Source organism: Sciurus vulgaris (assembly GCF_902686455.1).
Source record: "Sciurus vulgaris genome assembly, chromosome: X".
Lineage (NCBI taxonomy): Eukaryota > Metazoa > Chordata > Mammalia > Rodentia > Sciuridae > Sciurus > Sciurus vulgaris.
Genome location: NC_136471.1, coordinates 75,703,806 through 75,726,956, shown reverse-complemented (window position 1 = coordinate 75,726,956; position 23,151 = coordinate 75,703,806). Strand labels below are relative to the sequence as shown.

At 37.2% G+C, this 23,151-nt stretch overlaps 1 protein-coding gene across 5 annotated transcripts in view; it reads right to left on the bottom strand.

Annotated features, from left to right (window-relative positions):
* Positions 1–4,187: 4,187 nt before the first annotated feature.
* The window catches only part of RLIM (ring finger protein, LIM domain interacting), a 31,174-nt gene continuing 12,210 nt past the window's right edge, over positions 4,188–23,151 (bottom strand). For all 5 annotated transcript variants that reach the window (XM_079123044.1, XM_079123042.1, XM_079123045.1 and 2 more), the window contains 3 exons: positions 14,207–14,399; positions 12,327–12,410; positions 4,188–11,052 (listed from right to left, as the gene is read on the bottom strand). In XM_079123044.1, coding sequence (XP_078979170.1) covers positions 9,461–11,052; positions 12,327–12,410; positions 14,207–14,375 — 1,845 coding nt within the window. In that variant the 5' untranslated portion in view covers positions 14,376–14,399 and the 3' untranslated portion in view covers positions 4,188–9,460. The remainder of the gene's footprint in view (positions 11,053–12,326; positions 12,411–14,206; positions 14,400–23,151) is intronic.

Here is a 23,151-nt window from a genome sequence, read left to right as displayed (position 1 = left end):
ATCCATTCACTACTACTAAATCAGTTTTCAGATTCTTCCACAGAAAATGTTATATTCACACAGAAAATACAAGTAAAGCCAAGCCAAATGAATCAGCTTTTTCTAAAACCTCAGCTCCAAAGGTTCTTTCTTCATAGGACTGTTAATATTTCACTCCCTGTTGCCAAACCAAACAAAACAAAAAGCAATGGCATCAGAGAGATTTGATGTTGGGAAATACTTGATTTCACTGGGCCTTTATCCTCATGTTGTATACTTTTCCTATCCCATTCCAGAAAAGTCACTTAAACATATATATTATCACTTACTATCTAACATGAAGTGGAAACATTGTAAATCCAGATTAGCTGTTTCTAACAAATGTCAGGAATATTCAAATACAGCTATTTCAGATGACTGCTTGGAAATTATTTGTATTATTTTAACACCTATTAGGAAACTGAATTAAGACACTCTAAATTTTGGGGTACTTGTTTAGGCAATAAATGTAACAATTACTATTTATTGGCTGCTACATAATGCTGCAGTTGTAATGGTTTTCCCTAACTAGCTAAGGTATTTTGGTAATTCTTAATAGAGTTCAAAGCTTTGTTAGGGGGTGCATTCTTTTAACCCCAAAAGAATAGAAAGATGGTAGTTTTGTAAGCCTGGAGAGGTACCTTAAGCAAATAGCTTTGGTGCACAATTGAAAGAATGAGGCTTATTTAGTTCTTGGGTAGTGTGGGTGAGCAGAAAAGGTGTTTATGCACATCCAAAGCTGAACTTGTAAAACTCACCACCAATTGCATTCTACCCACTTTATTCACTCTCTCTCTCATATTGTTCTAGAACTTTGCCATACAATATAGTAGCCACATGTGGTGAGCATTTGAAATGCAGGTAGTCCAAATTGAGATGTACTATAAATAGAAAATACAGATTTGAAGATTCAACATGAAAAAATGTGATTATCTCAAAATTTTACATGGATTTCATGTTGATACATTTATTGCATTAAATAAAAAATTAAAATTAATTGAACATTACCTTTTGCAATGTGGCTATTTAAAATTACTGTGATTTACATTGTATTTCTACTAGACAGCACTATTCTAAAACATTTGGTACACATAGAAGACTGATTGTGAATCTTTTTTTAAAGTAGGTACATCGTAGTCACCAAGACCATCCAGTGAGAAACCCAGCAATATTTCAGAGGCTTTACGTCTCCATTTTGCCAAAAATAAAGGAGCAAGAAACTTTAGACTATCATAATGCCTAGGATATAGTTGAGTACAACACATATTTACTTCCTATTAGTTGAGGAAACAAACTCAAAATTCAGGCGAGTCCTTGTTCACCCAATTATTCCTTAAGCTCCATTCAAATGTGAATATCATACTAGCTCTAGCAGTTCGGATACATTTGAATGGAGACAATTACAGAATGTATATCCCTTTAAGGTTTTTGTTATATTATCTACTAAGTCTCCCCACTTAAACACCAGCTTCTTGTGAGTGGGGATCATATCTTTATCCATATGCTTCAAATGTTGAATGAGTTGTAATTCTTTTTTTTTTTTTTTTTGGTACTGGGGATTGAACCCAGGGGTGCTTTACCATTGAATTACATCCTCAGTAATTTTTTTTAGCCAGGGTCTTGCTAAATTTCTGAGGCTGGCCTCCAACTTGTAATCCTCCTTTCAGCCTCCCAAGTCACTGGGATTACAGGTGTTGGGAACCACACCTGGCTGTGATAATTTTCTCAAAGTACTGACCCCAGCAGCCATTTCCTCATTCTAAACACTATTGTACCTATTGTTTAAAAATGCCTCATTTGTGACTGCCTTTAAAATGTACAGTACATTCCTGAATATGCTTCAGTGTGGCAAACCTCTATCCATTGAGAGAAAGATGGTTCTTGGAAACTGCCAAGATTCACTTCGAGGATGGCAAATAAAGTGAACAAACTGAATAAGATTGCTTTTCTCAAAGGCTCATAACATCGCTTCTAAGACAATAATCTTTTGAGCCAAGATAACATTCTTGAAATACACACACACACACACACACACACACACACACACACATGCCAGCTACGACTCTTTCTAGTCTTTGATTCAAATCACATCATAACTGGGGCTACAAACACATATGACAAGGGGCTTAGATGGTCATTATATTCCCCAAATTTTATTCTAGACTACTTCCAAATTTTGGGGATAAAACACCTTGATAGTTGTTTTTAAGGTACTGGAGATTGAACCCAGGAGTACTTTATCACTGAACTATATCCCAGCCCTTTTTAACTTTTGAGACGGAGCCTTGCTAAATTGTTAAGGCTTACTTCAACTTGCCATCCTGCCTCCCCCTTTCTGATTGCTAGGATTAAAGGCATGTGCCTTCCACACCCAGCCCTTGATACCTTTTGTCCTAGAGCTGACTGCAAGATACCTACTAAAATGAAGGCTCCCATTATTTAAGGTGCTTATGTGTATTTTGTAATGCCTGATGCAATTTACCAAAATTTACATTTTTTGTGTGTTCTGGGGATTGAATCCAGGGGCATTCCATCACTGAGCTGCATCCCCAGCAATTTTTACTTTTTGAAACAGGGTCTTGCTAAATAAATTACCCAGGCTGGCCTGGCTCTTGTGATCCTCCTGCCTCACCCTCCAGAGCAGCTGGGATTATATGCCTGCATGACTATGCACAGCACATTATGTTCTTTAATCTTCCTCAGAATGATTTGCTCTCCTAAGTGTCCCTTGGCCAACCAACCCAAACTGATGTTTATTCTTTTTTTTTATTAAAATATTTAGTTGTAGATGGACACAATCCCTTTATTTATTTTTATGGGGTGCTGAGGATTGAACCCAGTACCTCACACTTGGTAGGCAAGCACTCTATAAGAAATCATACCTCATGAACAATCGATCCTAGGGCTTAGAATAAATATTGAAAAACAAGAGGTTATATGGTAGTGGGATTAAGGGCACAAAGAAAAACTCTGGAATTTAATATGTGAGTGAAAATACTCTTGCCACTTACTATGTGGCCCTGGGAAAATTATCAAACATCTGTATCTCAGCTTCCACCTATGGAACAGGGTAGTAATACCTCCATCTCACTGTGAAGAATGATGTACATAAGTAGTATTTAATATAAAGCCCGATAGCAGACAAGTTTAGCCATCTGTAATACAGCTATTAGTAATCCATCTGCAAGGTTTTATATTTAAATCCTACCTGACTTCCAAGACCTTAAAAAAACTGGACCCTAGCTTTCAGAGTTAAAACATTTTTTTCCATTAAGGGGCTGCGAGTATAGTTCAGTGATAGAGCACGTGACTATTAGCATGTATAAAAAAAGCCCTGTATTCCAACCCCAGCACCAAAAGGGGGAAAAAACATTGAGTGCAGCTCGTAATGCACCCAGAATTGTCAAATTCTGTTCTAGGTGTCTGGGTCCTTTTCATCAACTTTTCCTCAAAAAGTTGCCTGTGTATGGGCATCTTATATTGTTCGAGTGCAACGTTTTAGAATTGTGAGGTACTTAAAGAGGAAACCCTAGGTCACAAGGTGAAGAGATGACCACACCAAAACTATCCTGAGGAACTGAGTTCTGACACCAACGATAGAGAGCTCTGTAGGCAACAGAGGAAATGGAACTAGAATAAAATTCACCACTGGCTAAATGAATACCAAGGGAAGCCTCATCTAGGTGTCTGAATATGTTGACTTGCTTGGAAAAAGACATCTTAGTGGTTTAGACATGTTTAAGAGGTGGAGGTAGGGGTGGAAACAAGCTGCACAAGCACACATGCACACCTAGAAAATTTTTGTATATATGAAGATCAAGCGAGGGAGCTCACAGCAATGGTGAGATTACCAGAACAGCAAAGATGCACCTACTTAAAATGTCATTTACATAAATCTTCCCAGCATTCTTGTGTTGGAATATACTTAAATCTTTTATTTTACCAAAAAGCCACTGGACTATACAACACAGATAAAATGGAAGTTTATCATATAAACCAGTACCTGCCCACACTTATAGCAGTGAGATTGGAATCAAAATCCAGGTTGCATTGTTATTCCACTTGATTCTAAAAATCAAGTCAATTTGACATTGATTTGAAGCAACACAATCTTTATCAGAGTCCCCCTTTTAAAGAAAGCCCCAAGGAGATATGATCAAGCACAAATGATCACTTCATGCATTTTATTGATAGTCTATATTTTAAATCTGCAGTATGACATCTTACATAGGGAAAAAGCTTCTTCCTAAAAGATAACTATTAATAATCAAACCAGCTTTAATATGACTGACCTTTCAAGGTCTTGTTTTGCATTAAACAAGTTAATTTTTAGCAGGTGTAAAGCACTGTACAAAAAAAAAAAATAAGAAAACTGGGTACATTCTCAAAATTTAATACAGGGCTTCCCAACCAGGAGTTTGCTGGATAGATATTGGAGAAGGGTGTAATGTTCAGGTTTAAATGGAAAGGAAATGAGAAACCAGATAAAACAAGCCAACCAAATTCACTTCACTTTGTGTTCCTCTCTGCTTTTGTCAGTCTCTCCCAGAGGTCAGGAAGCCCTGGTATAACAATCACTTTAGTCTTTACAGAACATACATTTATGTGCTTCATGTTCAAAGACATAAAGGCAGCCTTTGTTACTACTCCCCCTCCAAATCCCTTCAGGTTCTTATAGGTTTCAGAAAGCTTTCCAAGCCTGCTGCCCAGTTCTTTATGTGAATCCAAGTAAACATCTATACCAAAGCAGCTCTTCCTGGGAGACGATAAAAGAGGCAGACACATAACCAGGCCTACTACGTACCTACTCAACTTGATACCTGATCACATGGCCCTATATCTTTAAAAGCAGCACCAGGGACAAATGGAGCTTGTATCAAGAGGTAAAATCCAAACATTGGACTGTTAAAACATCAATCAGTTAAAAGAATATTAGTAACAGGGCACTAAATACAGTTAAGGCTGGGCAGCTGGTTCAGCCATACCTTGGTAATGGAGTAAATCTGCAAGATGAGGAACTGATCAAGAAACCTTTGAATGAGGCACAGTGGTATGATGGGGCTCACTTTCATTACATGTCTTTTGACAGCCACTACTCGACCCAAGTGACTATAAAGCAGCTTGTGGAACTTTAGTAAACAAATCCTAATCAAAACCAAGTATCTGACTGAAGTTTTGAGTGTTGCATGGTATGCCTGTTTCTTTTATATTTGAATCCAAACACCTATATAGACATGAACCATAAAATTGGTACAAACTGTTGTTTAACCAACCTTGAGAGTTCTACCACCACTAAAACAATTCTATCCTATGCTGTAGACTTTGAGATACGAAGTAGGTTTAATAACATTAACTTGTTCAGAGTATTAGGTAATATTCTAGAACTGTCCAGTTAAGGAAAAGAACTGTTTCAGAATACTAAAAAATTTAAAGGGCAGGTATACTGAACTCACAGCTGGTTTTAGCTGCTTATTAAAACTGATTTAAAAATAAAATACTAGTTCCTCAGATCTTGCACTTTAACTTTCCAAATGAAGCATGTTACATCAAGGTACATTTCCAAATGTTTTTTCAAAAGCACACAATTTACTAGTTAACTCAATGAATTACAACACTGTTATTGAATATTAAACATACTGAAGAATTATACTAAAGGGGGTAAAACAAATGACACTTTAACATGTGCCTTATCAACTTCTTGGATTGCCAAGATATAGAATACTTCAAAAAGTAGCAATCAGCACAGTCTTTTAAGACCAGTAAAAAAAATAGAAGTGCCCTGCAAACATGGCTTCTATGTACTTAATGCCAGTAAAAATTTGACAGGGAAGCCAGTAAAGCAAAACGTTTTTTAAAAATCAAATAAGGCGAATTATTTTTGTTCACAAAAGAACAAAGGGGGTAGATAAAAATGTCCTTTAAAAATGTTAACAACCACCACAAGGTGCCACTGTATTCTAGCAAGCTGTAAAAATGGCCTTTTAAGAGAGATTTTGCATATTTCTCTATCACATGGGTATTTTGGAAACTGATTGAAAATCATGGCTGATGCCTGACCCATTTCACATTGTGGACCCTTGGGAAGCAGGTGATTAAATACGAAGCATTAAGTTATAACCCTTGATAAATGAGACACTGACACTAGGAGAGAATACTTGGCACTGAAAGGATGTTTTCGGGGGGCGGGGACATCGAGGTAATACTTAGAGCTAACCAGTTAGTTTCCTATCTCAAAGTTTGGATGAATTCCAATAATCATGTTCTTAAAGATTGTGTGTATTACCTCCTGGAGCTAAAGGCTTTCTTATGAACTGTACAATTATTACTTACATTCCAACACTAATGTGAACAGTTTTCCCACTCCCCACATCCATTAACACCACTGAGTGTAACTAATGTGTTCTTTTTAGATCAAATATTCCAAATTAACATCACTCTCTTCTAGTGCTGCTAACAGTCTGCGAACTTTTAACCTAACTTGTTCAATTTTGTTTTCTGGTACTAGTAAATCTCAACCTTGTCAGCTGCTTGGAGTTAAACAAAACACTGCAAATGTTTCACACTACTAAAGTGAATTTTAAACATCTGAAATATTCAAGGAAATTCAGGTTTTAGTACTTTTCCCTATGCTTTGAACAATGTGATCTCCCAACATTTTTTTTTGTTCCTATTACTGCATGAAGTTCAAAGTAGGTCTTAAACACAGAACCTTTTTGTAATAAAGAAAAAGTGCAAAGATATAAAATGAAATGTTACTTCTTTTGCAAGAAAATGCTTTCTCAAGTATAGGTGTTTGGATGCTGGTGGGGAAAAAAGATTTTTGTTTTCCATTGTACATCTGACACCTGCAAACAACCTTGTCTTCAATGTCCACAACATTAGTAAGCATATATTAGTTATGGACTTTGAAAAATAAAAAATTAAGTAGCAAATTCCACTAAAAATACTTGTATTCATTCTATGCAGTCCAATGGATAAGAGTGCTAATGAAAAAGGTGTCCACATGCACATGTCCAGTATGTGCAGTCTACCAAAGGCTAAAAACTTAAAAGTTCTATTTCCAGTGTTTATGAAGAGCTTCAACATCTACATTCATGACCAGCATTCTGCTTGCGTTACCTCTTAGTTTTAATACTTCACAAATAAGTAATACATCTTGGGAGGTTAGGGAGGTACCTGTTGCCAATAACTCTTTTATGCTTAGAACGTGCTGCAGTTGATTTAAAACTATTTAAAATGACCACCCCTATGTTAATGGAACATTTTATACCAAGAAGAAAATGGACTTGTTTTTAGTCAATCAGTACTACCCTGTAGATATGAAAACCAATGATTATACCCTTAAGGGAAGGAGACAAGGAGGCTCACAAATATAAAGGAATCCTTACTTTTACATGGACATTTTTTTTAAAAAGATAAAATGTATTACATAAGCGCCATAAACAGTGAAATCTGCTTACATTAAAAAAAATAAGTGAAGCTTTGTTTGGACATTATTTCCTTGCAAGAGCAGTACATATCCTTAGTAAACAACTACCATATTTACACAAGTTTAATTTCCTTGATACTTAGGTAGGATTGAAAGCCAGAGGAAAACATGAAAGAATGCATTTTGAAATAATCTTTACAGCTTAGGTGATAACAGTGAAGGTAGCCAGGTAATTCCAAAAGCAGACTTGTTTATTTCAGAGTATTTGAATGTATCTGGGTAGTTAGCTAATTTTGTTTAAGGCCAAGGATGTGTTCAGTCCCTCTTCTGGCCTGCTAGCTATTCCCAGAAAAATAAGTATCTGTTCCACAGCCAGACTAATCCTAACTTCAACTGGTCTCAAAAGAGAAATTAGGCAAGTGTACTGGGGTTATCATAGTTCTATTCTTACTAGTAAGAAAACAACATAAAGTGCATGTCCATAGATAGTGAGTCAGCAATCTCATCTTCAAATATGGGCAGCACAATTAAAATTTGAATTTCAAATAACCCAATATGACTCACTTTCAACAAAGGAAGAAAATTCCTTAATTCTTCAACAGGTCTTTAAATGTGATATGTTAAATCTGTGCTACAGAGATAGTAATGAAATATTAACAAGTGTGCACTAGTACCTTACAGGACAAATCTTGAAAACAAGCAAATTCGAGACTTTCCTATTAGCACACACATCTGTACCAACTGCAATTCTTATGCTAAAAGTGGTTTATAGTCGCTTTCCTCCACCTTTTTTTTTGAGGAGCAGACTTGTAAAAATAGCAATTTAACTTGTGTTAAGTGTTAGTGGTTCGTTTTTCATAAACCAAAGAAAGCTCTGATAAATTTGCTGGTCTTCATCTATTCAAGTAGAATACAGGGTCAAAATGCTGCTGCTCTCACAGCATGCAACCAGTTTGTGTCTGCATATTACTGTCTTCGTGAAAACTTCAAATTTCTTCAGAGCAGTTTTCTTTACTCCCATCTTTCACTTCCTGCCTAAATCCAAGTTAAAATACATGATTTCCATTGGTCTTTAATGTAGTTTGATTCTGCACCGTCCTTTCCTTTTCATGTCACAGTAGCTGTTCACATACATTAAATATTACAGATATGTTCTGCTCTTGACATCTACACACTTACAAAAGCAGCTTCGTACTTTGTTTGGTGTGTTTTTAAACTATGTTGGCTCACAAAAAGCAGTTTTCTCATTTCTAAGCATGGTACTTTACAATTTTTAATGCATTAATACAACAGTGCATTGGAAAAGTACTGAGCCTCTACAAAATAGCTTTACATTTTTAAACAAATGAACGTGATTTTTTTCACTTACACAAGCATAGGCTTTTTAATATTTCCACAAGATAAATATCTCAATTAAACTATAAGCTCACTCTACAGTGTGCCACAGTGATGGGCTTAGGAGACAGTTATACACTTAAAAGATCCTAACTTTAGTGTTATTTACACTGACATGTCCAGTATCAACTAGTCTGAAAGGTGAACAAACAATATTCAGAATGTGGCTGAATTTGTGTCAACTAAACTGGGAACGGTATAGCTTTAAGTAATCGCTTATGAAACACATACTGTAACTTAGTCTTAACTGGGAATTTCCTTTGCCCCTCTCTCCTATGGTGTGGGAAATGTTAAAGGTCAACAAGAAACAGACAGGAGCCATTGCTAAGGCAGATCTTTTAAAATAACAAAGGAGAAACTGACAAGTGTACATGACAAATAATCAGTATATTGATTCAACTGGTACTGAAGTCAGATTTTTAGGTCCTAAAACATTGCTTTTTAAATACCTCAATCTCAAACAGAAACTGGAAAAAGGACATGATTCCTTCAGAAAGCAATGACTCAATTCAGGTTGTTCCTTTACATTTAAGCACCACTCAAAAAGTGGACATAAAGCAAGTGATTCCTATTTGCCCATCACTATATCAGCCATACAGCTGAGAGTTCAGATCTTAATTACACAACACTTTCTCTGTTACCAGAAGCTAAGACTGCTCTGCGACAAATAGGACAGGTAGAATTCTCAGATAACCAGCGATCGATGCAGTGGACATGGTATTCATGGGAACAAGGTAGTTTACGAAGTTTGTTGCCTTCTGTATATTCTGTAATGCAAACACTACAGGTTTTTAATGCATCGTTTTCACCAAAACTTCTCATTGCCAAGTTGTCAATCTGTTCTTTGGTGAGTCCTCTAGGTTGGTCATCATCATCCTCATTTAAGAGGAAAAACTGAGCCAGACTAAGGAAAGGCAAAGAGCCACTTTCATCAAAAGTGACTGGGGCCCTATGTCGACCCTCTCGCCTGACACCTGATGAGCCTGATGATGAGCTTCCTTCATTACTGCCTTCAAACACCTCTGAGCTAGTTTCTGAACTTTCACCACTGGAACTGGAACTCGAGCTGGAACTGGAACTGGAACTGGAACCAGAACTGCTACCACCACCAGAACCCCCTCTTCCATTCCGTGACTCTGCTCTTTCTATATTTCCACTTGGGACTGAGCCACTAGGCTCTGAATCACTATCACTGTACATAAAGTAGCTTAGCTCACCAAAACCTGTCATTATCTGCCTTAACATGGTCTGAATTGCAACAGATGTAGTCTCACTTAAACCAGTATTTAAGATTCTACGAATGGGAATCCTGATGGTACTGACATACGTTCTCACACCTGCCCGCTCAGAACGTGAAAATGTGCGCCTAAAACCTCCTCGCTCACTTTCATAAGTAACAGTGTTGTTTGGCGTCTGAGACCTTGACCGAGTTCTGCTAGCTATACTATCCCTCTGGCGATATTCTCCAGGACGAACTCTTCTTACTTGAAGATCAAGGACTATGGTTGGAGGTCTCTGTCCTGATCCTGTAGATTCACCAGTGCCAGCTGTATCTGAAGAACCTCCTCCTTGAGAGGCATTTCTTGTTCCAGAAGCCGCAAAAAGACCTCTACTTAGCAACTCAGGTCCAGTTATTTGCTGTCTCAATGTTACATGGTGCCGGGTTCTAGAACTGCCCTCTGTCTCATTTACCAAAGGGTGCTCAAAAGTCTGAGATGAGATATTATGATGAGATCTTCGTGGAATTTCACTCATTGGATGAAGAGGCGATCTACTTCTTTCAGCCCTTGCTCTGGTTCTCCGATGGTCTGGGCTCCTGCTTCTTGCCCGCCTTTGACCTCTGGTAGGTGGAGCTTCTCCTGTTAATGCTTCAGTTGAATTTCGTTCTGACCTAGATGGTCTTGCAGATGTTGATTCAGATCGTGGATTTTCCACTTGCCTTTGGCTATTGTTTTCCATATTTTCTCCACTAGAACGCCTTGCAGATGGCTCATTTTCATTCTCTGGGTTTTGGCTCCCATTATTACGGTTAACATTTATCTCTAAACTGAATCTGAAATCACCACTGTTCGGATTAGTCCGGCTCACAGCTCTCCAAGACTGGTTTCCTCTTTGCCCACTTCTTGTTGTATTTCCAGTTTGTCTGACAGAGTTCAGCCAGTCTATTATGGAGTCACCATTAGACACATCATCTGAAGAATCTCCTCCACCTGTTTAAAACAAAGGATGGGAAGAGGGAGAAAAAGGAACTACTAAAATTAGGACAATCACATAAAGCACTCCGCAACTCTGTACTAAAAAACTTAAAAATTATGAACAAATTTCACATTTACAGATTTTTAAAACTATACCACACAGATTTGCAAGTAAAAGGCAGGAAAAGCTCAACTGTATTTGCAAACAAAAGTTAATCCCTAGAGAAATTTAGAAAATTACTTTTATATTTAAAGGGGATCTGAAGGATCTATTTTCAGTTATTTTATTTCATGATACACAAAGTCTAACATACCACTGTGGGTCTGTCAGAAGGCAACATTTTCTCAGTCCACTGCCAAAACACCAATGGTAGTATTTTGGTACAAATTATATTTTTGTCAAACTTTCATCAGTCTACTTCTTAGGCTCTTGGCTTAAGCGTCTTTGATAACATGATGTTGTTTTAAAATGCAAGACTATTGCGGCCATAGCAAGAATACAAACAAGGTCATAATTTAAAAGTATTTGAATATTTGTTAATATCATCAAGATTTTAAATTGACACAAAATTGGAGATCTGATCAAATGAACATCTTGAACTTAGCAAGGCATATATAATGGCATATTCGAGAATCAAATTACTATCATAGCTCCTAAGTTACAGAGTCAAATTCCCTACTTCATGTTGGGAGGGAAACACCAGACCTGAGGTTACAGCAGGATTTCTCAGCAGTGGTGCTACTGACATTTTAAGCCAATTAATTCTGGGAGCTATGCTGTGTATTACAGGATATCAGGATGTTTGGTTATATTCTTGCTCATCTCTACCTGCTTGATGCTGGTAGAAACTCTACTGTGTCAACCAAAAATGTATCCAGACATTGCCAATACTCCCGGAGGGGGACAAAATTACACCTTGTTGAGAACCACTGGGACAGACAATGCAGCATTTCATTTTGCTGTGAGAAAGCCACATATTTATAAATAAGGAATTAAGTAGGAGGAAATTTCAACGGAGGTGGAAAACCAAGAGGAGAAACAAATCACATTTTAAATAGGCCATTTCTCACTGTGTCCCAATTAATGCAAACAATCCAAAGGTGAGGCAGAAAAAAAAAAACATGCTGACATTCTCACCAAATATCAAGAAAATGCCACTTCTCTTTTTATGAGCAGTTACTTAGCACCAAATTAATTTGTGCCATTTCTGGATAATCTTTGGCTGACATTTAATATTATGAAGTTCTTATCATTCCATCCCCTACCCACCTCCCAAAGCAAAATATACCTCTATTTTCATCTGAGTTTTGGGGTGGTGGACCCTCTTTAATTTGTTGTAGTCTTCTCAGCAACTCTTCCTCAGTACTTTCACCTGAAAGTTTAAAAGTATTTTCCAAATTACAAATAAAAACTAGTGACTCCCACAACAAGCAAAACATCAGAGGGAAAAAATGAGTTTAGGGGAATAAATACTTCATCAGTGCCCCATGGTGATCTGACACATGAAGATTATAAGAAAAATACTATGTTTAAAATAGTTAAGAGCAAAATTTTTTTTAAAAACCTAAAAACTAAAAATAGAAAACCAGAGACTTAAATATCTAAGGTGAAAATCAAGAAGCGAATAGGAGCCTGTATAAAATTCACTTCTTCAAGAACATAATATTGCAACTTATATTTATACAAATATCCTTCTCAGGGCAGGGGATGTAGCTCAGTATTAGAGCCAAATGCTCAGCATTCTTGAGGCCCTGGGTTCAATCCTCAGCATATACATATACATACCCAAAATCTTTCTAATTTATGAAGTACTTTTGCATGCAATATCTAATTTTTAAAAATTGCAATTTTTGGAAGCAGACATTGTTATCTGCATTGTAAAATGAGAAAACAGACTGAGTGAGAGACTGACTTGCCAGAAGACACACCAAGTAACAGCAGGGCCAGAACTTCAACTTAGGCATTTTTGATTGAAGTCTGGTACTGCTGGCTCAAAATGCAACCCCTACCAGTCTATTTTTTTGTGGTACTGGGGATCAAAACCCAGAGCTTTGTGCATTCTAGGCAAGCATTGTACAATTTAACTATATCCCCAGCCCTTTTATTTATTTATTTATTTATTTTTATTATTGTAAACAAATGGGATACATGTTGCCTCTCTGTTTGTACATGGCGCAAAGGCATACCATTTGTGTAATCATAAATCCACATACAGTAATGTTGTTTGATTCTTTCTGTTATTTTTTTCCCCTTCCCCCCACCCCTCCCACCCCTCTTTACCCTCTATACAGTACTTTCTTCCTCCATACTTGCCCCCCTCCCTAACCCTAACTCTAACCCTAACACTAACCCTTCCCTCCCCCCCATTATGTGTCATCCTCCACTTATTAGCGATATCATTCGTCCCTTGTCTTTTTGAGATTGGCTTATCTCACTTAGCATGATATTCTCCAATTTCATCCATTTGCCTGCAAATGCCATAATTTTGTCATTCTTTATGCCCAGCCCTTTTAAAACTTTATTGTGAGACGGGGTCTCAGTAAGTTGCCCAGGCTGGCCTTGAACTTAAAATCCTCCTGCTTTAGCTTCCTGAGTTACTGAACACACTCCCTCTTAAAAATCCTGCTAAATCCTTACCTTTTAAAACACACAATCACCCAAAGTTTAGTAGAATTAAATAGAAAGAAGGAGAAGGGAGATGCTGAGTTTTAGTTGGGGTCAAATGAGACAGTAATGATGAAACAGAATAACCAAAGGTTCTGCCATTTTATCTGTGACTAACTCTACAGGGTTACGTCTGGGATGTATTTGGAGAATTGGAAATGACAAAATAGAGGTCTGTCCCAGGAACTAAAGTTTCCATTATCTATTTCACACTTGGACCCACTTCTAAAAGTTAAATAAAGCTAACCAAGAACAAAGAGATTGTTCAGCTTCTTTTTTGATGTTTTGCTAAAAATTCGTAATTTAATTTATAACCTTAAAATTTGACAGGATTTCCAAATATAAATGAATACCATCAAGTAGTAAGTACAGCAGTAAATGCCATTCTATATTCTTTATATTAATCATTTTTCATAATAACTAAAGAAACAGACTTTTATAATAGGTCATTATTTTAAACCCTGTAATTTACATATACAAATCCTTAAATTACATGTAGCATACCTGGGGTGCCTAGCAAATTGTTATCTCTCATAAGCCTATAATCTTCTTCACTCAGGTTATTTACAAACTGATAGAAAGCTTCTTCTCGATCCAATCGGTCCATCTGACTTCTGCGCTGTGCTGCAGACTGATCGCCACTTCCTTTATCGTTAGAATCTGAGTTTTCCATCTTGATGAACAAGTGGAAAATTATCTAAAAGGAGAAAGGAGACCAATCTTGAAAACAGGTCATTATGTATACTATTTAGACACTTTTATTTATTTATTTTTTTGGTACCAGAGATTGAAGCCAGGGGTGCTTAACCACTGAGCCACATCCCCAGTCCTATTTATATGTTTTTGTTTAGAGACAGGGTCTTGCTAAGTTGCTTAGGGCCTAAGTTGCTGAGGCTGGCTTTCAACTTGCAATCCTTCTGCCTCAGGCTCCCAAGCCACTGGGATTGCAGGTGTGTGCCAGGGAACCTAGCTTAAGACAATTATGTGAAAATCCAGAATGTAGGAAAAGATGTGGATTTCAATACCTCAAATAAATACAATTTTAAAATAGAAACCCTCCAGAAAAGCACTGCAATACTAGGAACACTAAGTCAGAATTTGGAAAAACTACAGCCATTGGGCCAAATCCAGTCACACTGCCTATTTTTATTCTCTTGCAATCTAAGAATGGCTTACACATTTGGTGGGAGGGGGTGCTGAGGACTGAACTTCGAGCCTTGTGTGAATGCACTCTACCACTGAATTATCAATATTCAGGTTTTATATTTTCAAAGGGTTAAAAAATTAAACTGTCTTGTGATATGTAAAAATCATATGAAACTCATTTCAATGTTCATAAAATTTTACTGTAACACAGTCATACACATTCATTTACATTCTGCCTATGGCTGCTTTTGTGCTATAATGGCAGAGTTGAGCAGTTAGTTGTGAGAGAGTGTAAGTGGCACTCTCACTGCTCTGCATTGCTGCTCTGTGCACTGTAAGTTGCCATGATGCAGTTAAAACAACAGTATTTCAGCTGCCATGTGTATCACCATACTGTGACATTTTTGAAATTACTAAATTCATCATGTCAAATGAAAAGAAAAGTGGACTTTGCCTGCTGCTTGAAGGCACATCAGATAGATTTTTTTTCATCACATGGCAAAGACTGCATTTATTATGCAGACAATATAGATGTGCTAATGTAATACAATATATACTTGATATTATTAGACTAAATAATCGTCACATACTCCCAGTTCACAGAAAGCTAGTCTGAAAAATTAGAAAATTCAAAAATGAAGTATCTCATCCAAAATTTTTCTTTATTAAAAAATGAAAATGAACCTTCAAAAAGAACCTTTCCAAGTGGCTTATTTTTGCCTACTCAGGGAAAGCCATTTATCAATGGTAAATGGAATTGTTTTGAGTGCAGAAATCTGTCCAGAGAAAATAAACTTGTTTATGAATATTAGCTTTTTAGCTGGGCATGGTGGTACATGCCTGTAATCTCAGAGACTCAAAAAGATGAGGAAGGAGGATTACAACTGAGGCCAGTGTCAGAAACTTAGTGAAACCCTGTCTCAAACTAAGAAAAGGGCTGGTGATATAGCTCAGTGATAAGAGGGCATGTGTGTTCAATTCCTAGCACCAAAAAAAAATGTATTTGCCTTTGGTGAATGCACTTGTACAAAAAGTCAAGGATAATGGAAGTAGTATCACTAATCAATTGAACATTCATGCAAATGATGGAGTGGTTTTCCTTAGCTACTGATTAGTTGACAAATATAACTGATAACATTCAGTTGCTGTTTACTCAAGGAGCCAAGTGTTGATTATTTAAGGAGTTTGAACTAAGTGCAGAAGTAACCCCTACGAATAGTCTGTATGAAACTACAGGTGAGAATATTTTTAAGGAAGTTGAGAAAACACTTAATTCAGCAGAACCTGAAGCAGATCCATTAAGATGTGTTACAATTGAAATGCTGGAGTGGAAAATGACCTAGTCGGACGAATTTACAAAGCCTACAAAAATGGTGTTTAAAGTCTGTGGTTATTCTGCAGATAATGGGCAGAAAATACTTGAATTCATTATGTTATTGAACCAAGTGGTGTCAATGGTGAATCTCACTTCTGTGAACTTAACCATCCTCAGTTCTATGAATTTTCTGTCAGAAATCTTGACTTGCTCTACCATGTGGCATTCTGATTGCTTAACACAGGTAAACTTTAGTGATTTGTTGTACTCAGGGAAAAGACTGAATTCTTTTTCTTAATAAGAACCACTCTCAATTACTATTTTCAAACAATGGGTGACTTGGGAAATTAGCTTTTGCTGTGGACTCAACGATGTTTCTTAATGAATAATAAGGCAAACAATGCTTATATTCAAAACCAATACTATGATAAAAATCAATCCAACAGTAACTATCACTGGCAACACAAATAATGGCAAGTTGCTTTATGTACTTTTTCTGCTGTCAAAGAAATAAGAGCTCTATTCCCAAATTTATAGATTTATTTTTAGAGTTCAAAGTATAATTTCAGAAGTGGTATTTGGACCTCAATGTAAATGAACAGGAAATTTCCTTTTCTTCAAAATCCATTTAATGATGGAACTGAGGAGCTTCTATGTAACTTTCAACTGGAAATAGTAACTATGCTGTATGGTGTATGAGACACTAATTGAAATTTAAAAGAAGCTATCAAAATTCTTTAGGGGCTGGGGTTGTGGTTCAGTGGTAGAGTGCTTGCCCAGCACAGGTGAGGCACTGGCTTTGATCCTCAGCACCACACACACACACACACATACATACATTAAAAAGCTATTTAAAAAAAAGAATAAAATTCTGTAAACGCCTCCTCCAAGAGATGAGCATACTTCGTTAAAATCATATGCTTGTGGGGAGGGTGTCGTAGCTCAGTGGTAAAGTGCTTGCCTAGCATGTGTGAAGCCCTGGGTTCAATCACCAGTACCACAAAAATAAAACTAATTTACAGTTCTTTTTGTCAGGCATAGTGACACACACCTGTAGTCCCAGCGACTCAGGAGGTAGAGGCAGGATGATTAAAAGTTGGAGGCCAGCCTGGGCAAATTACTGAGACACTGTCTCAAAAAATAAAATGGGCTGGGGATATAGCTAAGTGGTAGAGTGCCACTAGGTTCAATCCCCAATACCACAAATAAGTGATAAACACTGTACTCAATTATTATTACATATTGAGTTTTTTTTGTTTTGTTTTGTTTTGCAGTGCTGGGGATCAAACCCAGGACCTTGTGCTTGTAAGGCAAGCACTTTACCAACTAAGCTATCTCCCCAGCCCTCATATTGAGTTTTATCAAGAAAAATACCAGCCTCAATAAGTTATTAGCAAGACTCTGTCTCAAAATAAAAAATAAAAAGGACTGGGGATGTGGCTCAGTGGCTAAGCACTTCTGGGTTAAATCCCTGGTACCAAAAAGAAAAGAAAAAAAAAAATTGGGGAAATTTGGCTTCTGTCTCCTAAAATTCACATGGCTGAAGTACTAACCCTCATCAGTGCCCTTAGAAGAGGCCCCAGAGAGCAGCCTTGCCTGTTCTACCAATGAAGATAAAAGTCAGCCCTCACCAAAAAACAAACCTGCCACTGCCTTGATTCTGACTTTTCAGCCTCCAGAAATGTAAGAAATAAGTTTCTGTTGTTTAAGCTGCCCAGTATATAACATTCTATTACAGTAGCCCAAACAGATGAGGACAATACGAAATTTGATTCATGGGGAAAAATACAGTCTATATTGGTACTATGATTTAACCTCTGCATACCTACACACAACACATGAAGTACCAGAATGTTCACAAATTCATCCTAAAGAGGAAATTTAAAAAAAAAAACCCTTTTCCAGATATAAACATTGAGAAGTCTATTGCGTCAAACTCTGCCTGCTCGCTGAGCCTAAGGAACTTAAGTCTAGACACCAGCACACCTAAATTTACATTCTATTTTCCTTAGATCATTATTCTTGTAAATACCTTAGCATTATTTAAACAAAATAAATATATTGAAGAAATGGAGGGGGTAGACCATAATATTTTTGGTAAGAGTTTCCTAATCTCATAACTAAGATTCCTTAATTTTTATTAAGACTAAATAATAGAAATAACTGACAAACACTGTCTTTATAACTTGAAACTTGTTGTGAGGACTAGGAAATCAGCTTAAATAAAACCGACATAAATTATGTGGCCCTAGCACTAAAAACAAAACAACAAAAGCCAGTTTTCCCCCCACAATTTACTATTGGGAATAGCAAAAGCAAATGACTGTTTAAAATGCAGAGGCATAAAGGAAAACGAAACTCCAGCTGTAATATCTTGAACCAAAGAAAACCACCAGTAACATTTGATGAATGTTCTTAAAGCAATTAATATTTTGAATGCTAGTAACATGACAATTAGGACAAGATCCACTTGTGAAGCAGGAGGATTCCAAGTTTGAGGTTGGTCTCAGAAATTTACTAAGATTCTGTTGTCAAAATAAAAAAAATTAGGACTGGGGATGTAGCTCAATGTTAAAGTGCCCCTGGTTCAATCCCCAATACCAAAAAGAGATGATTTAATAAGCTTTAAAAATATAAATCTTCTGTACTAGAGGTGTAGCTCAGAGCTGGAGCATTTGTCCAATATGCTGAGGCCCTGGGTTCAATACTGACACCACAAAAAAAAAACATCTGACAAGTTCTGACACTTCAAGGATATGAACCACAGATAACAGAAAACTCACATGCCAAGGACAATTAACAACAGTGGCACAGTCTTAAGAACAGTATCAAGAAGATTAAAGCCCAAAAGGTACAGAAACTTGTAAACATATGAGTAAGATTTAAAAAACAGCATCTGAAACAAGAAAGGGGTCTTGTACTGAGCATAGGAGGGACTGACTATACTAAGAAGATGGAAAGTAGGGCCACTAATCTTCTATTTTTATCAACAAGGAGAAATACCTTCTAATTTAAAGAACAAAACAAAAAACCCAAACTTCTCAAAGAGAGAATTCAGAGTCAAGATCGCATAATTTGTGCTGGATGTGGTGGTACATGCCTGTAATCCCAGGAATTTGGAGGCTGAGGTAGAAGGACCACAGTTTGAGGTCACCTTGGCAACTTAGCAAGGCCCCTTCTAAAAGTAAAAAATATAAAAGGACCTGGGATATAGTTTAGTGGTAGAGCACCCCTGGTTTCAATCCCCAGTACCACAAAAAATGAATAATTCATAACAAAAATCTCTGAAATATCATGGAGATGGTAAAATACTAGCTTTTAAAAATGATTTGATCTTCATAAAAGGTATAGTCTAGAAATAATAGCGTAGTAAAATCTGTCAACAAACTTAGGGGAGGGCTGGGAATGTACTTTAGTGGTAGAGCACTTGCTTAGTATGTACAAGGCCCTGGGGTCAATCCCCAGAAACACACACAAATAAAAGGAAAAAATTCTGGAACTGACTATCAGATATATTGCTCAAATGTAGAAGAAAACATGTCCACCAGAAGTGGAATTCGCTGTCAAATTTTTATTGGCTTTACATAGGGATGGTTCTCAACTTTGGCTTGCACTTCAGAATCACCTGGGAATATTTCTCTGAGGTTGGACAGACATGAATATTTTTTAAATTCCACAGCTAATTCTACAGGGTAACAATGCTATCTTACTGATTTATTTTCTGCATCAGATATGGGGTTTCTCTTCCTACTATTATGAAAAACATGGGCTAGCTCAGTACTTCTTAAACTTCAGCATACACATGAATGATATGAAAACCTTGTTAAAATAGAGATCTGGCTCAGTAGGTTGCAAATGGGACCTGAGATCTGCATTTTAATAAGCCACCAGGTGATGCTGATGCTGAACCCAGAATCACACTGAGTAGGAAGGAGCTTAATGATAATTCAGTTTAACAGATTCACGGCTGTTAATATACTACCCTCAAAGATTATGAAGCAAGCTAGGTATGGTGGTGCATGCCTATAGCCCCAGCTACTCAGGAGGCTGAGACAGGTGGACAAGAAGCTTGAGTTCAGCCTGGGAAACAGTGAGATTCTGTCTCAAAATAAAGAGTTAGGGATGTAGCTCAGGGGTAGAACACTTGCCTAGCATGTGTGAAGGTCCAGGGCTCAATCCCCAGTACTGGAAATAAAAAGATCATGGAGCAATGTTAACCTGCAAATCACCCTATAAACTTACCATTTAAAAATGAACCATTTGGATGAATCAGTTAAAAACATTCTTACCAAATATACAAACAACTCAAGGTTGCAAGTTAACATAGATGGTACATGATAATATTCTCAATTCACAGTGAACTGTGAGGATGGGCTAAAATAAAATGATATAATGATATATGTGCTACTTCATACACTTTTATTAAGGGTGATCAGGCTGAAATAGCTCATTGCAAAAGTAAAGAGTAGGAGAAGGACCTGTCTTGGCAGTTCACATGAAAAAGAACTTACCTGCAAGCTCAATATAAAAAAGCCTGTTTGACCTGGCTGCTAAGTAACCTAACAGAGTCACAAATGGCTTTCATATACCACAGTGTTCAAATAAAAGCAGGTAACAGCCCCATTGAAACCTGCTGTTCAGACTACCTGTGGTACATTTGAAACATTTAAAAAATATCTCTAAAAGGACAATGGCATACACAAGCAAGTTTCTAGAATGACAAAGATGGTAAAAAACCTACAAACAAAAGAAATGGCTGGACAAGCACTGGAGCACAGGCCTGTAACCCCAGTTAATCAGGAGGCTGAAGTGGGAGGAGAGTGAAGTTTAAGCCCAGCCTGGGCAATAAAGCAAGATTCCCTTACCCCTGGTCTCAAAAAATAAAATATATAAATGGCTTTATTACCCAGGGATGGTTATCCTGAAGAAAGTCTAAAAAAGGATACAATTATCATCTTCAAATATTAAGAGGTATAACATAAAGAGAGCACAACCAGCCAGGCTTGTTGGCACACACCTGTAATCCCAGATACACAGGAGGCTGAGGCAGGAAGATCACAAATTCTAGGCCAGCCTAGGCAGATCCTGTCTCAAAATAAAGGACTAGCTAGGGATTTGTCTCAGTGGTAGAGTACTTGCCTAGCATGCTTGAGGCCCTGAGTTCAATCCCTACTACAGGAAAAAAAAAAAGACTCAGGGTTCAGGCACAGTGGTCCATGCCCAGAAACGTGGGAGCCCGAGGCAGGATGATCCCAAGTTCAAGGCCAAACAGGAGACTTCAGCTCTCCCAAAATAAAATAAAGGGCTGAGGATATAGCTAGTGACAGAGCATTCCCTGAGTTCAATCCCAAGTGCCCCCAAAACAGATGGGGAAATAAAGAAACTGGGGATGTCGCTCAATGGTAGAGAACCTGCCTGGCATGCATGAGGCCCTGAATTCAATCTCCAGTACTGCAACCCTCCCCTGGGGGGGTGGTAATGACAGACACATACCAGAGACAAGCACACAATATGTCAAATTAGAAATAATAAAATATATGGGAAAAAAATTCTTCCTTTTAACACAACAGTATGATGAAACTCCAAAAATGGAGACATAACCAGCCTCCTGAAGCAAGGAAAGTTGTGTCTCTGGAAATATTCAAGTAGATGCTGAATATTAAAAAGAAATGTTTCTTATCAGGTAGGAGTGATAACAGACTGATTTCAAAAGATCCTTTGAACTAAAATGTCATTAAGGAATAGTTCAGTCTCTTGGTCTTCTGTTCTGGGCAAAGAATCTTTTTAAAGTTACATATTCCAGAAGCAAAAAATTAAAGCAATTTTTGGGAAAGACCAATCTATCTGGGTTGCCCCATCCCTGCCCAACATACCTTATCCTTTATTCCATTCATACTTTTCCTAATGCTATTCTCTCAGACCTTCCTTAGTCTCTCCCTATTTCAGTCACTCTTTCAGGGTCTATGGAATCTTACCACTTATGAAGCTACTACTGACTATCTCAGCTAGCAATTTACCATCCATCTCTGCACATAGCACTCGTCTGTGCCACCAGAGTGGCACTTCCTGACTTCATGATGTTTTTAAGTGTAAAGTCTTCTCTTCCCAAATGGTTTCCTTTAGAGAAAGAACCAGAATTATAGTCCTTTTAAAACTCCACCAAAAGCCACTAGCAAAATGCCTTACACACTGCAGATATTTAAACAACTGAACCAAATCCAATGTGAATATTGAGTTCATTTCCCTTAATAACCTGTCTGAAGCAACACAGTCCAAAAGAAACACAATGTGAACCACATGTAATTTTAAACTTTTGAACAGCCACATTAAAAAAAAAACTCTTGAGCTAAGGATATGGCTCAGTTGTAGAGCATTTGCCTGGTATGCGTGCAGTTTTGAGGCTATCTCCAGCACTAAAAAAAAAAAAAAAAAAAAAAAAAAAAAAAAAAAAGGGTAAAATAAAAATGTTTTCAAAGCTGGGTATGGTGGTACACACCTGTAATCCCAGCAGCTTGGGAGGCTACCGCAGGAGAATCACAAGTTCAGAAGCAGCCTCAGCATCTTAGCAAGACCCTATCTTGAAATTAAAAAAAAAAAAAAAAAAAAAAAAAAAAAAAAAAAAAAAGGGCTAGGAATGTGGCTCAGTGGTAAAGTGCCCCTGGATTCAATCACTGGTACAAAAAACATTTTTTGCCTAACAAAATCAAAACATCATTGTTCCTGTTAGGTGTAGCTCAATGTTAGAGCACTTCTAGCATGCTTGAGGCCCTGGGTTCTATCTCTAGCACCTCAAAAGAAAGAAAAGTCATCACTTTAATGTACTATTAATAAAAATCACTGAGATAATTTTTTAAAACACTAAATTTCCAAAATGTGGAAACATGACACATCTTAAGTGTGATGTTACATTTTCAAGTTTAAATGGAATATAGTCCTACCCAAACAATAAAGTTGTGTTTAGTGCAAAACCATTTTATACATTTCAGTT